The sequence below is a fragment of the Haemorhous mexicanus genome, chromosome 31 (assembly GCF_027477595.1).
Source record: "Haemorhous mexicanus isolate bHaeMex1 chromosome 31, bHaeMex1.pri, whole genome shotgun sequence".
Taxonomy (NCBI): domain Eukaryota; kingdom Metazoa; phylum Chordata; class Aves; order Passeriformes; family Fringillidae; genus Haemorhous; species Haemorhous mexicanus.
The window spans coordinates 3,664,841-3,680,387 of record NC_082371.1 but is presented as its reverse complement, the minus strand read 5'-3'; the positions used below and the strand labels follow the sequence as shown (position 1 = coordinate 3,680,387).

The 15,547-nt window shown below is 63.5% G+C and overlaps 3 protein-coding genes and 1 non-coding gene across 9 annotated transcripts; 3 read left to right on the top strand and 1 right to left on the bottom strand.

Moving 5' to 3' along the window:
- Positions 1–770: 770 nt before the first annotated feature.
- On the top strand, positions 771–6,998 carry LOC132340156 (mothers against decapentaplegic homolog 4-like). Of its 6 annotated transcripts, none has more exons than XM_059870963.1 (12): positions 771–1,219; positions 2,286–2,557; positions 3,512–3,686; positions 3,767–3,787; positions 3,901–4,071; positions 4,163–4,258; positions 4,337–4,465; positions 4,541–4,579; positions 4,655–4,838; positions 6,016–6,184; positions 6,357–6,495; positions 6,579–6,998. In XM_059870963.1, the coding sequence occupies exons 2-12, from the start codon at positions 2,333–2,335 to the stop codon at positions 6,776–6,778; spliced, it is 1,548 nt and encodes a 515-aa protein (XP_059726946.1). In that variant the 5' UTR covers positions 771–1,219; positions 2,286–2,332; the 3' UTR covers positions 6,779–6,998. The 6 variants fall into 6 exon arrangements, with proteins under 6 accessions (XP_059726946.1, XP_059726947.1, XP_059726945.1 ...); XM_059870962.1 differs by having other exon boundaries at positions 772–1,219; positions 2,321–2,557; XM_059870964.1 differs by lacking the exon at positions 4,541–4,579 and having other exon boundaries at positions 2,321–2,557.
- Positions 6,999–7,270: 272 nt separating this feature from the next.
- On the top strand, positions 7,271–8,315 carry SNAPIN (SNAP associated protein). Its single transcript, XM_059870969.1, has 4 exons — positions 7,271–7,427; positions 7,731–7,777; positions 7,860–7,978; positions 8,056–8,315. The coding sequence occupies exons 1-4, from the start codon at positions 7,321–7,323 to the stop codon at positions 8,143–8,145; spliced, it is 363 nt and encodes a 120-aa protein (XP_059726952.1). The 5' UTR covers positions 7,271–7,320; the 3' UTR covers positions 8,146–8,315.
- Positions 8,316–8,530: 215 nt separating this feature from the next.
- On the bottom strand, positions 8,531–14,825 carry ILF2 (interleukin enhancer binding factor 2). The gene is made up of 14 exons (XM_059870968.1): positions 14,744–14,825; positions 14,297–14,338; positions 14,131–14,173; positions 12,558–12,662; positions 12,339–12,416; positions 11,006–11,108; positions 10,848–10,913; positions 10,654–10,770; positions 10,490–10,568; positions 9,486–9,573; positions 9,312–9,373; positions 9,047–9,161; positions 8,881–8,971; positions 8,531–8,797 (listed from the first exon to the last, which is right to left on the bottom strand). Exons 1-14 carry the CDS (start codon positions 14,746–14,748, stop codon positions 8,637–8,639), a joined length of 1,155 nt encoding a protein of 384 aa, XP_059726951.1. The 5' UTR covers positions 14,749–14,825; the 3' UTR covers positions 8,531–8,636.
- A 180-nt stretch (positions 14,826–15,005) lies between these two features.
- Positions 15,006–15,077, top strand: TRNAM-CAU (transfer RNA methionine (anticodon CAU)). Its single transcript has one exon. It is a non-coding gene; the product is annotated as a tRNA-Met (tRNA).
- Positions 15,078–15,547: the final 470 nt, after the last annotated feature.

Here is a 15,547-nt window from a genome sequence, read left to right as displayed (position 1 = left end):
AATTTTTATAACTAAAGGGTCTGTGCTTTTATCACCCATGCTTTAAGTTTTCCTGTTCCCTTGAAATCTTGCATTTCTGGTTACCTAAAGGGGAGAGAATTCCCAGAGCTGTGGGGTTTTCTCTGGAAATGAAATGGGATTTTCCTGAATTTACTCCGCAGGGCAGAAGGAAGAGGAGGGGCTGGGGCAGCTGTGGATGGCACCGGGAATGCACCGGCTCCTGCTTCCCTCCCGGTGCGGCGTTCCCGGGGGAGAACCGGGAACGGGACCCGCGGGATAACCGGGGCCGGGAGCCGCGGCGTTCCCGGGGGATAACCGGGGCCGGACCCGCGGCGTTCCCGGGGGATAACCGGAGCCGGGACTCGCGGCGTTCCCGGTGGGAGCGGGGCCGGACCCGCGGCGTTCCCGGGGAATAACCGGGGCCGGGACTCGCGACATTCCCGGTGGGAGCGGGGCTGGACCCGCGGCGTTCCCGGGGAATAACCGGGGCCGGGACTCGCGACATTCCCGGTGGGAGCGGGGCCGGACCCGCGGCGTTCCCGGGGGATAACCGGAGCCGGGAGCCGCGACATTCCCGGTGGGAGCGGGGCCGGACCCGCGGCGTTCCCGGTGGGAGCCGGGCCCGGCGGCGCCGGGGGCGGGGCCCGTCTGGGGGCTCGCGCCGTGCAAGCGCGGCCGCGATTGGCTGGCGGGGCGAGGCCCGGCTGTCACGGGCGCTGCCATTGGCTGCGGCGCGGCGGCGCCTCACGCGCTCCGGCCGCTCCTTTTGTTATTGTAGGGACGGAGTTGGGAAAGGGCTGAGGGAGCGGGAAGGGACCGGGGAGAGAGGGCCGGGAGCAGGAGGAAGAGAGGGCTGAGAGGAGGAGGAGAGGGCTCACAGAGGGCGAGGGAGGCTGAGGGAAAGGGCTGACAGAAGGAGGAGGAGGCTGAGGGCAGGAGGAAGGGGCTGAGGGCAGGGCAGAGGACTGAGGGAAAGGGCTGAGGGCAAGGCGGGGGCTGAGGGAAAGGCTGAGGGAAAGGCTGAGGGAAAGGCAGGGCCTGAGGGAAAGGCTGAGGAAAAGGCTGAGGGAAAGGCAGGGGCTGAGGGAAAGGGCTGAGGGAAAGGCAGGGGCTGAGGGCAGGGAAGGACAGGGGGCTGCAGGCAGGGCAGCACCACCGTGAGCCGGAGGAGATGCGGCGGGAGCCGGGCCGCGAGTGACGGCAGCCGGGGCCGGTGGAGGTGAGTCCCGCCCGAGCCATCCCTGGTGCCCTGGGGGTCACCGCTGTGTCCCCTCCTTGAAGCCTGTCACCCCTGTCACCTTCCCGTGGCCCGTGGTGTCCCAGGAACATCCCTTTGGGAGCTTTGGGACACTCGGGAGATCAGCCGGGGGCTGTCCTGCGGGGTGAGGACGGGGCCGGGTCTGGCCCCACTGAGCCCAGCTTGCCCCAGACCCGAGCGGGCTGAGCCCTGCAGAGGGACGGGGATGGCTCCGACCCTTCCAGCCTTCCCTGAGGCAGCCTTGGGATGCAGCCCCTGGAGCTGGGGGGGAGCAGGACCCCAGGTCCCCTCTCCCACTGCTTTTAGCAGTGAGGCAGAGGATGGGCAGGGAGCAGGGGTGAGATGCCCGGGATGAACCCCAGAGCCTGGCGGGGGGCTGAGGGTCGCACCCCCACCATGGGGAGCCCCATGGGGTCCCTCAGCATCCCTGGAAGTGTCCCCATACCGAGATGGCATCCTGGAGCAGCCGGGCACGGGGGGACACGCGGGGAGTGCTGGCAGGACTCCCTCGCAGTCCCAGATAAGGAGCAGAGAGCGGCGGTTTGTTGTGTCTGCCGCCATCCCAAGGATTTTCCAAGGCTCTGGAGCGCTGCAGCCAGGCTCTGGCGTGAGCAGGGTCTGGCAGGGAGGCAGGAAAGGGAGAAGACGGCGAGAGAGAGAGGGGTTAAGGAGCGGCGCCAGGCTGGGCTCTGTTTAGTCTGGCCTCGGCGGCGGCTGCGGGAGCCGCTCCGTCCCCGTGGCACCGGGCACGGACACAGCCCTGCTCCGTGCCAGGCTGGGGACACCGCTGTCCCCGAGCCTGATGCCACCATCCAGCTCTGGCTGTGCTGCTATGGAGAGCTGGGGACACCCGGAGTGTCCCTGTAAACTGTGTTCTGTCACCTCACCCCGAGCTGGGGACAAACTCTGGCACTCAGGTCGTGCCATCAGCCAGGGAGCACAGCACCCAGGCTTTGGGTGACATGGCTTTGTCACCTGGAGGGTGCCACACACGTCCCTGGTGCCAGCGATTCGGTGTCCCCTGCAGCAGGGTGACCCGTGGGGACACGCCGTGCCTTGCAGGGCCGCAGCGCCATGTCCCTGGGCAGCGACAGCGGCCCCGGCATCGTGCACAGCCTGCTGTGCCACCGGCAGGGAGGGGACAGCGAGGCCTTCGCCCGCCGCGCCATCCAGAGCCTGCTCAGGAAGCTGAAGGAGAAGAGGGACGAGCTGGACGCGCTGGTGGCCGCTGTCACCTCCGGAGGGGCCCAGCCCGGCCAGTGTGTCACCGTGCAGCGCACCCTGGACGGGCGGCTCCAGGTACCCCGGGACACCGGGATGGGGGCTGACCCCCCTGGGGACCCCCGGGATGGGGCACACAGGTAAAGCCACCCCCCCACCCCAAGTTAGGGGGTTGGGGTGCCCCATGAGCCCCCTCCGCACGCTGCGGGAGCGGCTGGGCTGGATCCCCCCCCGTCCGCGGCTTCCCTGCCCGGTGAGTCAGTGTCTGCTGGCCGGGGGAGCGGGGAGGGGGCGTTTGTTGTGTCTGGAGCCGGGAGGCGCGGGGAGACCCCCGGCCTGGCGCCAGCCCTGTGCTGGGGGGGGCCGGGGGCGATCCCGGTGTTGTCACCCTGAGGGGGACCCTGGCGTGGGGGCTTGGGGGACGCCGGTGTTGTCACCCTGAGGGGGATCCTGGTGTTGTCACCCCGAGGGGGATCCCGGTGTTGTCACCCTGAGGGGGCCGTGGTGTGGGGGCTTGGGGGAGCCCGGTGTTGTCACCCTGGGATATATCAGTGTTGTCACCCTGAGGGGGATCCCGGTGTTGTCACCCCGAGGGGGATCCCGGTGTTGTCACCCTGAGGGGGATCCCGGTGTTGTCACCCTGAGGGGATCCCGGTGTTGTCACCCTGAAGGGATCTCGGTGTTGTCACCCTGAGGGGGATCCCGGTGTTGTCACCCCGAGGGGGATCCCGGTGTTGTCACCCTGAGGGAGATCCCGGTGTGGGGGCTTGGGGGATCCCAGTGTTGTCACCCTGAAGGGATCTCGGTGTTGTCACCCTGAGGGGGATCCCGGTGTTGTCACCCCGAGGGGGATCCCGGTGTTGTCACCCTGAGGGAGATCCCGGTGTGGGGGCTTGGGGGATCCCAGTGTTGTCACCCTGAGGGGATCCCGGTGTTGTCACCCTGAGGGGATCCCGGTGTTGTCACCCTGAGGAGATCTCAGTGTTGTCACCCTGGGGAGGGGACACAGCCCCTCACGCCCCCTCCCCGCAGGTGGCCGGCAGGAAGGGTTTCCCCCACGTCATCTACGCCCGGCTCTGGCGCTGGCCCGACCTGCACAAGAACGAGCTGAAACCCGCCCAGTTCTGCCAGTTCGCCTTCGACCTCAAGTGCGACAGCGTTTGTGTCAACCCCTACCACTACGAGCGCGTGGGGACCCCCGGCAGCGGTGAGCCGGGACCCCCGCCCGGGGGGCTCGCCAAGGGGGGGTCACCAACACTCCTAATCCCCCTCCCACCTCTCCCGCAGGTCTGAGCATCCAGAGCACAGGTGAGACCCCGGCCCGGGGCCGGCGGGGAGCCCCCCCGGAGCCAGCCCAGCCCCCCGCCGCGGGTCCCCGTGCCCCCCCATGGTCTCCGGTGTGTGTGCCCCGCCCTCCCCAGTGCCCCCCCCGCGCCCGGTGAAGGAGGAGTTTGTCCATGACTGTGTGCAGATGGAGCTGCCGGCCCGTCGGGAGCCGGGGGCCGAGCCCCCCGCCCGGCCCCACCGAGCGCTGCCCCCTGAGCCCCCCCGAGTGCCCCGGACCTACCCTGCGCTCCCCATGGCGCCCCAAGGTGAGACCCCCCCCCCCGGACCCCCCCTGAGGGTTTGGGGGCATCACCCTGAGCCCCCACAATGACCCCATGTTCCCATCTCCCCCCACAGCGACCCCCCAGGACCCCCTGCTCCCCCTGGCCCACCCCGAGGGCCCCCCAGCACAGCCCCCCCCGCAGAACGGGTACCCCAAACCACCCCACCACAGTGAGTATGGGGGTACCCCGCTGCCCCCCGACCCCCTCAGGGGGACCCTCCTTATGTCCCCGCCGTGTCCCCCTGCAGGTTCACCGCTGAGCTGGAGCAGTGCCACCATCTACACCCCGAGTTTGGGGGGGTCGCAGCCGCCCCCACCACAACACCCCGGCAGCCAGAGCCACCCCCAGCCCCCCCAGCACCACCCCAACCACTGCTGTAGGTTTGGGGGGGCACTGGGCGAGGGCTGGGGAGGGGTCTTCAGGGTGCTGACCCCCTCTCTACCCCTCCCAGGGCCCCCCATGCTCCAGCCCCCCGTGTCCACCCACCCCGGTGAGTGCCCCCCACCCTCCTTAGCACCCATGGGTGCCGTGACCCCCCCTAAAATCCACGTGCCCCCCACTCCAGGGCCGGAGTTCTGGTGCTCCATTGCCTACTTCGAGCAGGACGTGCAGGTGGGGGAGATCTTCAAGGTGCCCTCGAGCTGCCCCTCGGTGGTCGTGGATGGCTACGTGGACCCCTCGGGGGGGGCTCGCTTCTGCCTGGGGCAGCTCTCCAACGTGCAGCGCTGCGCCGCCAGCGAGAGGGCACGGTGGGTCGGGGGGCACGGGGGGCACGGGGGCGTGGGGGGCATGGGGGGTCAGGGGGCAATGAGGGCATGGGGGGTGTGGGGGGCATGGGGGTGAGGGGGGCAATGGGGCAATGGGGGCATGGGGGGCATGGAGGGCACGGTGGGTCAGGGGGCATGGGGGGCAATGGGGGCGTGGGGGGCATGGGGGGTGAGGGGGGATGGAGGGGATGGGGGCAATGGGGGCATGAGGGGTCAGGGGGCATGGGGGGCACTGGAGAGTTAAGGGGCATAGGGGGCATAGGGAGCATGGAGGGTATGGGGGGCGTGGTGGGTCAGGGGGGCATGGGGGGCATGGGAGGTGAGGGGGCACAGGTGGCACTGGAAGGTTAAGGGGCATGGGGGACACAGGGGGTCAGGGGGCACGAGGGAGGGTGGGGAGTAATGGGGCAGGGGGCTGTGGGGGTGAAGGATGGGGGGCAAAAGGGGGATAATGAGGGTGGGGGGGGTTTGGGGGTAAACAGGGGAGAACAGGGATGTGGAAGGGGCAAAAGGAGGAAAAGGGGAAAAATCAGGAGAAAGGGGGGAAATGGGGGGTGATGGGGAAAAGGGGGGGCCAGGAGGGATGATTAGGGCAGGATGGGGAGGGGGATAACGGGGAGTAATCGGGGCAGAAGGGAGAAATAGGAGGGAAAAATGTGGGATAATGAGGGCAAAACAGGGAGAAGGTGGGGCGTGGGCTGGGCAGGTGAACAGGGGCTGGGCAGGTGGGACAGGGGCTGGACAGGTGGGACAGGGGCTGGGCAGGTTGGACAGGGGGTGGGACAGGGGCTGGGCAGGTGAACAGGAGGGTGGGACAGGGGGTGGACAGGTGGGAGAGGGGGTGGGACAGGGGGTGGACAGGTGGAACAGGGGGTGGGGCAGGGGGTGGAGAGGTGGGACAGGGGGGTGGGACATGGGCTGGGCAGGTGGGATAGGGGGCTGGGCAGGTGGGACAGGGGGTGGGACAGGGGCTGGAACAGGGGGTGGACAGGTGGGACAGGGCCTGGGCAGGTGGGACAGGGGCTGGGCAGGTGAACAGGAGGGTGGGACAGGGGGTGGACAGGTGGGACAGGGGCTGGGCGGATGGGACAGGGGGTGGGAGAGGGGGTGGACAGGTGGGACAGGGGTCTGGGGGGTCCATGCTGAGGCTCTCGGGCAGGCTGCACATCGGCAAGGGCGTGCAGCTGGAGCGGCGAGGAGAGGGCGACGTGTGGATGCGCTGCCGCAGCGACCACGCCGTCTTCGTGCAGAGCTTCTACCTGGACAGGGAGGCGGGCAGAGCCCCCGGGGACGCCGTGCACAAGGTGTACCCCGGAGCACACATCAAGGTCGGGGTCCCCAGGGGTCCCCGGGGGTCCCCAGGAGGGCTGGGGGGGGGTTCCGTGCCCGGATTTTTGGGGGTTCTGAGCACTGCAAGGACCCCAAGGATGGAGGGACCTCCTGAAGGGGATCCCCCACCCCAAAGTTGCCCTGCTCAGGGGTCCCCCCGTGTCCCCCCAGGTGTTTGACCTGCGCCAGTGCCACCGGCAGATGCAGCAGCAGGCGGCCACCGCCCAGGCTGCGGCCACTGCCCAGGCTGCTGCTGTGGCCGGCAGCATCCCCGGGCCTGGCTCCGTGGGTGGCATCGCCCCGGCCATCGGTGAGTGACCACAGCAGCGGTCAGCCCCCTGTGGTGACCCCCCGGGGGTTGGGACCCCCGTGCTGAGCGTGTCACCCCCCCAGGGCTGTCGGTGGCCGCGGGGCTCGGCGTGGACGACCTGCGGCGCCTGTGCCTCGTTAGGCTGAGCTTCGTTAAGGGCTGGGGGCCCGACTACCCCCGGGCCAGCATCACCTGCACGCCCTGCTGGATCGAGGTGCACCTGCACCGGGCCCTGCAGCTGCTGGACCACGTCCTGCACGCCCTGCCCGATGCCCACGCGTGACTCCTGGAAGGAGCCGAAAAAGAGGAAAAAAAGGCCAAAAAATGAAGTAAAATGGCAAGAAAAAAAAGAAGAGGAATGACCAAAAATGTGTTGGTTTAACGGTTATTTAATGGATTGGGTCAGGGCTTGTGGCGTGGGTGTAGTGCGGCCCTTGGTGCTGATTTCCACCTCCTGCTTTAACTTTTGTATGAAAATAAACCAAAAAAAAATTTAAAAACAAGGTGAGAGGACCAACACCATGTTTTTACCATTATTTAATGAATGGGGTTGGAATCTGTGGCCTTTGACGGACGCTCAGCAGTGCAGTTGTGCCGCCAGATGCGCCTCCAGATGCGTTTCCAGATGCGCCCCCAGCTGTGCCCTTGCGCAGTCCCTCGGAACTACATTTCCCACCAGCCCCCGCGGCGCGTACCGGAAACGACCGCTCCCCTTCCCCGCGGACTCGGTTTCCCAGCAGCCCCCGCGGCGCGCACCGGAAGCGGCCTCTCCCTCTCCCCGCGGACTCAGTTTCCCGGCAGCCCGCGCGGCGCCCGTGGGCCAAGATGGCGGCGGGGAGCGGCCCCGGGGCGCGGGAGCTCTTTGCTGAGGGGCTCCTGCAGTTCCTGCGGCCCGCCGTGCGACAGCTCGACCGCCACGTCCACAGCGTCAGGTCCGGGCACGGAGAGCGGCCGCGGAGAGCGGCAGGCAGCGGGGCAGGACGGGCCGGGAGCGGGGCGGGGCGCGGCGGGCCGGGCGGCAGGGCTGAGGGGCAGGTAGAGCCGGGGAGGGCAGTTCTGTGGGGATGAAGGGATTTGGGGGTACGTGAGGGCGAATTTTGGGGATGTAAGGCTTTGGGGGTACGTGAGGTGGGCAGTTCTTGGGGGGTGCTGGGCATGCAGGTCCCATTTTTGCTGTGGGGACGGAATTGGATTTGGGGTGTGGATCCAGGCTTTGACCTGTCCGCCTTCCCCAGGGAGAGCCAGGTGGAGCTGCGGGAGCACATCGACAGCCTGGCCACAGGTGAGCCAAAGCCCGGGGGGGTCACCCCTGTCCCCCCTCAGCGTGTGGGGGGCACAGGGGGCTCACCCAAACCCCTCCCCAGAGCTTTGCCGCATCAACGAGGACCAGAAAGTGGCGCTGGACCTCGACCCCTACGTGAAGAAGCTGCTGAACGCCCGGCGCCGCGTGGTGCTGGTCAACAACATCCTGCAGAACGCCCAGGTGAGGGGGGGGACAGGGGGCTGAGGGGTCCCTGAGCCCCCCCAGGTGCTGACACAGGTGACTTTTGTCGTGTCCAGGAGCGGCTGCGGAGGCTGAACCACAGCGTGGCCAAGGAGACGGTGAGGAGGAGGGCCATGCTGGAGGCCGGGGGCTACCAGGGCAAGTGACCAAGTGAGCAGGCAGGAGAGCAGGTGACCAGCCAGGGGAGCAGGAATCCCTGTTTATCCCAGCTCAGGAATTGAGGGGATGTCCCCCCTCACCTGCAGCTGAGGCACCCAGGACACTCGGAGCAGTGTTCCCGGATTTGTGGGCGCTGGAATAAAAGTGACTGAGAGTTTGTGGTGCTCCCACATCCCTGAGGGGCCTTGGGGACAACAGAGGTGCTGCCAGGGGGGTCCAGGCACCTCCAGGTTGGATTTGGAACACCCCCAGGTGGAATTTGGGAGGCCCAGGTGGGGTTTGGGCTGCCCCAGGTGGTTCCTTCAATTTTTGGATCCTTTCTGCTGCTGCTCCCACCTGTCCCACACGGACCTGAACAAGCAGGACACGCTGGAAAGGGGGGGACACTTTAATGTGCAACGTACAAAACAGGGACAGGGCACAGGGACACCCGGGAGGGACCCTGGTGTCCCCTCACCTGCTGCAGGCAGCGCAGGTGTCACTCCTGGGTCTCCATGCTCTCCTCCTCCTCGCCCGCCGCCGGCTCCTCCTGGTTCTCCTCTTCCTCCTCCCCCTCCTTCTTCTCCGGAGGTTTCTCGTACGCCTTCTCCGACGGCGTCACGATCACCCCGTCCCACGTGGACATCTCGGAGGCCAGGTCTGCCCCAAGAGGTGACCCTGGGCACCCTCTCGGGGAGACCCCAGCCCCCTCCCCACCCTGCCACCCCCCCAGCCCCACTCACAGCTGGCGTCACCCTCCTGCCCCAGGATTTTCCGGTACCCTCCGTGGGACAGGATGCGCACGAGGGTCTGGGCAGTGTAGCACACCATGTCCTGAGGACGGGGAGGGGTCAGTGTGGGGACGGGGACCCCAGGTGAGTCCCCTGCCCTTCGGGGACCCCTCCTCACCTGCTGCTCCAGCGTCATCACCGTGTGCACGCGGAAGTTGCCGCTCTCGCACGGATCCGTGATGCCGACGGAGCCGGGCAGGAAGAGCCCAGCCGCCAGGATCTGGAGGCAGCGCCTGCACAGGGACAACCTGGGTTCAAACTGGATCCTTCCAGCCAAAACAGCACCAGGAAATCCCAGCTGGAGGAGCTGGATTCAGCTCCCAGGCAGCCCGTGAGGAAAACAGAGCCACAAAGGGAATTTGTGGAAGGGAAAGGCCCCGGACCTGTAGGCGATGTTGAGGGCCAGGGGCTGCCGGGTGGGATTGTTCATCACGGCGTAGTGCCCCTGCAGAGGGAAGGAGCAGCAATCAGGGCAGGAAGAACAGAAGAATCCCAGCCTGGGACAAGAATCCCAGCTCCTGCCAGGATCAGGATCGGCCCCACGGCGGTGACCCCACCAGCAGGTCCAGGATCCAGGGCGTGAGCGGCTCGAAGCCGGGGAAGCGAATCCTCAGGTCCTTGAGCAGCCGGATCAGAACCTTCACCCTGGAGCAGAGGCAGGAGGAGGCTCAGTCCCACACCAGGGCTGTGCTCCGTGTTCTCAGGAATGGGGATTTGGATCCAGGAGGAGGATCTGGACCCAGAATGGGGATTTGGATCCAGAATGGGGATCTGGACCCAGAATGGGGATTTGGATCCAGGAGGAGGATTAGGATCCAGGAGGAGCATTAGGATCCAGGAGGAGGATCTGGACCCAGAACGAGGATTGGGATGCAGAAGGAGAATCTAGACCCAGAAGGAGGATCTAGACCCAGGAAGATTCCGACCCAGAAGAAGGATCTAGACCAAGGAGGATTCAGACCCAGACGGAGGACCTGGACCCAGAACTAAGGATCTTGACCCAGACTGAGGATCTGGACCCAGACTGAGGATCTGGACCCAGATTGAGGATCTGGACCCAGACTGAGGATCTGGACCCAGAACTGAGGATCTGGACCCAGACTGAGGATCTGGACCCAGAACTGAGGATCTGGACCCAGAACTGAGGATCTGGATCCAGACTGAGGATCTTGACCCAGACTGAGGATCTAGACCCAGGAGGATCTGGACCCAGATTGAGGATCTGGACCCAGGAGGATCTGGACCTAGATTGAGGATCTGGACCCAGGAGGATCTGGACCTAAGGACTAAGGATCTGGACCCAGAACTGAGGATCTGGATCCAGACTGAGGATCTTGACCCAGACTGAGGATCTAGACCCAGGAGGATCTGGACCCAGATTGAGGATCTGGACCCAGGAGGATCTGGACCTAAGGACTAAGGATCTGGACCCAGATTGAGGATCTGGACCCAGGAGGATCTGGACCCAGGAGGATCTGGACCCAGATTAAGGATCTGGACCCAGAACTGAGGATCTGGACCCAGACTGAGGATCTGTGCCCAGCCCCGTCCCCGCACTCACGTGGACTGTGACGCGTTCTCCTCGAACCACCGCGCGTGCCGGATGGCGGCCAGGGCGCTCTGCAGCACCTTGATGTCCACTGCAAGGAGCAGAAATTCCCGGTTTTCCCAGGCAGCCCCGGGCACCGTGGATGCCCCGGGCGGGGGGCACGGCCGGGCGCTCACGGTGCAGCTCCGGGTCCAGCTTGCGCAGGTTGGGCGGCACCGTGGTGATCAGGATCTTCACCGTGGCGTCGGCCGAGCTGATCTCGAAGCCGGTCTCGTTGGTCAGCATGGTCAGGACTGGGGGGAAAGAGCAGGAATTGCACCTGGAGGGGCCGGGAATCTCCACGGATCACAGCTCCAGAGCGCGGCCTCACCTTCGCCGGGGTCCTGCGCCCGCAGGCTCTCCACCACCTTGTTCCCCAAGGCTGCCACGGCTTCCACTGGGAAAAAGGAGGAGGAAGAGGAGGAGGAGAAAGGTCAGAGCGGGGCCTGGCACCAAAGGCTGCTGTGATCCCACCCGGGGGGCACTCACAGGTGGGCAGGATCTTCAGGATCACCACCAGATCCGCCACGTTGTGCCCCGTCGTCATCGTCCCCTTCTTGTAGGAGCCCACCTGGCGAACCTCCTCGATTTGCTGGTGGGAAAACAACCCAAAATCCCAAGATTTAAACCCACAAGCCACGTTTGGGGGCTCAGCATCGAACCTTAACCCACCCTGGGTTTTTGGAGGAGCCCACATGGAAAAACTCCTCAATTTGCTGGTGGAAAAACAGCCCAAAATCCCAAGAATTCAACCCAGAAGCCACGTTTGGGGGCTCACTGAGCCTTAACCCACCCTGGGCTCTTGGAGGAGCCCACATGGAAAAGCTCCTCAATTTGCTGATGGAAAAACCCAAAATCCCAGGAATTCAACCCAGAAGCCACATTTGGGGGCTCAGCATCGAGCCTTAACCCACCCTGGGTTTTTGGAGGAGCCCACCTGGTGAACCTCCTCAATTTGCTGGCAGAAAAACCCAAAATCCCAAGAATTCAACCCACAAGCCACGTTTGGGGGCTCACTGAGCCCTAACCCACTGTGGGTTTTTGGAGGAGCCCAGCTGTTGAACCTCCTCGATTTGCTGGTGGGAAAACCCAAAATCCCAAGAATTCAACCCACAAGCCACGTTTGGGGTCTCAGCATCGAGCCTTAACCCACCCTGAGTTTTTGGAGGAGCCCACCTGGTGAACCTCCTCAATTTGCTGGCAGAAAAACCCAAAATCCCAGGAATTCAACCCACAAGCCACGTTTGGGGGCTCACTGAGCCCTAACCCACTGTGGGTTTTTGGAGGAGCCCAGCTGTTGAACCTCCTCGATTTGCTGGTGGAAAACCCCAAAATCCTGGGAATTCAACCCACAAGCCACGTTTGGGGGCTCAGCATCGAACCTTAACCCACCCTGAGTTTTTGGAGGAGCCCACCTGGTGAACCTCCTCAATTTACTGGCAGAAAAACCCAAAATCCTGGGATTTCAACCCATAAGCCACATTTGGGGGCTCACTGAGCCTTAACCCACCCTGGGTTTTTGGAGGAGCCCACATGGAAAAACTCCTCAATTTGCTGATGGAAAACCCCAAAATCCTGGGAATTCAATCCATAAGCCACATTTGGGGGCTCAGCATCAAGCCTTAACCCACTCTGGGTTTTTGGAGGAGCCCAGCTGTTGAACCTCCTCGATTTGCTGATGGAAAACCCCAAAATCCTGGGAATTCAACCCAGAAGCCACGTCTGGGGGCTCACTGAGCCCTAACCCACCGTGGGCCAGGAGCATCCTGCCACGTCCCAGCCCCACCTCCCCAGGGAGCTCTTCCCCCACGCTCTCACTCACCACCTCGAACGTTCCCGGCGCCACAATCAAATTGTCGATGACGTTGTTGATCTTGGTCACCAGGGACAGGATGGAAGCCTGCCGAGGAACAGGACAGCCTTAGCCAGGAGCAGAGCTCACAACCCACTCCCCAAACATTCCATTCTGAAGCCGCTCCTGAAGAAGTTTGGATTCCTCCAGCCCCACCTGGAGGATCTGGGGGAGTTTTGGGCACGGCACCTGCTCGGCAGCGGTGGGAGCCAGGTCCTGGTTCCTCTTGAGCAGCGCCTCGCTGAAGGCCGTCTCGTCTGCCGCGGGTTTGACGCGGGGAAACGCCATCTCACACTGGCACGGGACAGAATTCCCACTGGGATTTCCCCCTGGGGCCTCCAGCAGCTCCCACCACACGGTTTTATCATTAGAAAGTTATTAATTAGCTCGTTAATTAACCCACCCGCTGTCTGCAGGTCTGGGCAGAGGGAAGAAACTCGGGGGATTTGGGGAAAGGGATTTGCTGCTGGGAAAGGTGGGAAGCAGGTAGGTGAACACCTGAGGGGAGTGGCAGGAATGGGCATCACCCTGAGGAGGGGGACAAACCTCACTCCAGGGATTTACCTGGCACAATCCCAAATTTCACCTGTGACAATCCCTAATTTATACATGACAACCCCAAATTTCACCTGTGACAATCCCTAATTTATACATGACAACCCCAAATTTCACCTGTGACAATCCCTAATTTATACATGACAATCCCAAATTTCACCTGTGACAATCCCTAATTTATACATGACAATCCCAAATTTCACCTGTGACAATCCCTAATTTTACCTGGCACAATCCCAAATTTCACCTGTGACAGTCCCAAATTTATACATGACAATCCCAAATTTTACCTGTGACAATCCCAAATTTTACCTGGCACAATCCCAAATTTCACCTGTGACAGTCCCAAAATGTACCAGTTATAATCTCTAAATTTACCTGTCACAACCCCAAATTTTACCTGTGACAATCCCAAAATTTACCTGTGACAACCCCAAATTTTACCAGTTACAATCCCAAATTCTACCTGTGACAATCCCAAAATTCTGTCACAATCCCAAATTTTACCAGATAGAATCCCAAAATTCTACCTGTGACAGTCCCAAATTTATCCATGACAATCCCAAATTTTACCTGTGACAGTCCCAAATTCTACCTGCGACAACCCCAAATTTTACCTGTGACAACCCCAAATTTTACCAGTTACAATCCCTAAATGTACCAGTTATAATCCCAAAATTTACCTGTCACAATCCCAAATTTTACCTCTGACAATCCCAAAGTTTACCTGTGACAATCCCAAATTTTACCAGTTATAATCCCAAAATTTACCTGTGACAACCCCAAATTTTACCTGTGACAACCCCAAAATTTACCTGTCACAATCCCAAATTTTACCTGTGACAGTCCCAAAATTTACCAGTTATAAACCCAAATTTTACCTGTGACAGTCCCAAATTTTACCAGTTATAACCCCAAAATTTACCAGTTATAATCCCAAATTTTACCTGTGACAACCCCAAATTTTACCTGTGGCCCCCCCAAAATCCCCAATCCCGGAGTGATTTCTGTCATTTTTCCTCGCCTGGCTCCCATATTCCCATTTCCAATGGGACAAACCCCCCCAGTGTGGGTTTTTTTACTGAACCACAGCTTTTTTGGGGAATTCCTTCAGTCCAGCCCCACCACAAGGGCTGGGGTTGATCGTTAACCGGGATAAAATCCCGGAGAATTCCCGGTAATCGCCCTCGGGGCGGGGGTTACTCACGACATAGAAGTCGAAGGGGATGTGGGGCACAAAGGGCCGGAACCTACAGGGCAGAGAAAACCCCAAATTCACTCCCTGAGCCCGCAGACCCCCCTCCCGCCGCCCGTCGCGACACGCAGGGACCGGCCCGGTTCTCCGGTAGCACCGGACCGGCCCCGGGACTCGCCTGGAACCGAAGCGGCCGCCGCGGCCGCGGCCTCGATCGCCCCTGCGGGGAGAGAACGGCAGCGGCGCTGACGGGGGGCTCCGACCGCCGGGCCCGCTGCCCCCGGCCCGTCCTGCCCCTCCCGGTGCTCCCCGGTTCCTCCCCGGTTCCTCCCCGGTTCCCTCCCCGGTCCCTTTCAGGGTCCCCCCACCCCCGGTTTCGGTGCTGGTCTCCCCCATCCCCGGTTGTTCGCCCCGCTCCCGCCGCTCTCTTCCCGTTCCCCCTCCCCGCTCCCGGTCTCTCCCCGGTCCCGCGGCCCCCCAGTCCCGGTATCTCCTCGCTGCCCGTCCCCCCATGGTCCCTGCAGTCCCGGTTCTCCCTCCACGTCCCCGCTTCCTCCCCTAATCCCCGTATCCCCCCGGTCCCGGTATCCCCCTGGTCTCGGTCCCGGTGTCCCCCCGGTCCCACCTCATGTCGCCGCCGCCGCTCCCGACAATGAAGCGCCGCTCGCACACCCCGCAGCAACCCGCCCGCTCATTGGCCGCCGCTCTCCCCCATCCCGCCCCTGGCGGGCGCTTCTCCAGCAGCCATTGGTGGAACGGCGCATCAATCAGATCGGGAAGCGGCCAATGGCGGCGCGCGCCGGGCGGCCGCTGGAGGGGGCGCGGAGCCCATGAATGGAGCGCGCGCACCGCGGCCATAAAGGGCCTGGCAGCAACTTCGCGGCAGTAGCAGAGTGGCGCAGCGGGAGCGTGCTGGGCCCATAACCCAGAGGTCGATGGATCGAAACCATCCTCTGCTAGCTTAGACTTTTCTTCCACCCTCCGACTCCACGCGAGGTTTACTTTGCTTGTTAATATTTTTTATTTGCTACGTTGACTTCTTAATGCTCCCCTAAGGCTTGCCCGGGCTTGTCTCGCCTGCTGGCGAGCCGGCAGCAGCGTGGGGTTATCGGTGTCACGGGTGTCACCCCACCCGCGGCCCCGGGAGCTGCGGGTGCACCACGGCCGGATCGTTGCGCGCGCCCCCGCAATCAAGCGCGTCCCGCTGTGTGTGTCCCCAGCCTCTGCCCCTGTCCCCATCCGCGCGTGTCCCCCGAGCGCTGCCGGTGTCCCCGGCAGCCGCGCGACCCCCGAGCGGCACCTCCGGGGTCACCCCCCAATTGCCGTGGGGCTGCCGTGACCCCTCCGCGGGGCACAACCTCCCACGGAGGTGCGGGGCCAGAGGTGTCCGAGCCCCCCCGGGTCCCCCAGGGCCGCGCGAACGCTCCGG

What these genes read in the sequence shown, in the direction of transcription:
- LOC132340156 (XM_059870963.1), top strand. Translation starts at nt 2,333, where the DNA reads ATGTCCCTGGGCAGCGACAGCGGCCCCGGCATCGTGCACAGCCTGCTG. An exon ending in CCCCAAACCACCCCACCACA is followed by an intron (nt 4,259 to 4,336) that starts GTGAGTATGGGG and finishes GTCCCCCTGCAG; the next exon opens with GTTCACCGCTGAGCTGGAGC. An exon ending in GCCGCCAGCGAGAGGGCACG is followed by an intron (nt 4,839 to 6,015) that starts GTGGGTCGGGGG and finishes GCTCTCGGGCAG; the next exon opens with GCTGCACATCGGCAAGGGCG.
- SNAPIN (XM_059870969.1), top strand. Translation starts at nt 7,321, where the DNA reads ATGGCGGCGGGGAGCGGCCCCGGGGCGCGGGAGCTCTTTGCTGAGGGG. An exon ending in CGCCACGTCCACAGCGTCAG is followed by an intron (nt 7,428 to 7,730) that starts GTCCGGGCACGG and finishes CGCCTTCCCCAG; the next exon opens with GGAGAGCCAGGTGGAGCTGC. An exon ending in ACATCCTGCAGAACGCCCAG is followed by an intron (nt 7,979 to 8,055) that starts GTGAGGGGGGGG and finishes TGTCGTGTCCAG; the next exon opens with GAGCGGCTGCGGAGGCTGAA.
- ILF2 (XM_059870968.1), bottom strand. An exon ending in TCCCCTTCGACTTCTATGTC is followed by an intron (nt 12,663 to 14,130) that starts GTGAGTAACCCC and finishes GTCCCGTGCCAG; the next exon opens with TGTGAGATGGCGTTTCCCCG. An exon ending in CGCCGGGAACGTTCGAGGTG is followed by an intron (nt 11,109 to 12,338) that starts GTGAGTGAGAGC and finishes TTTTCCCACCAG; the next exon opens with CAAATCGAGGAGGTTCGCCA.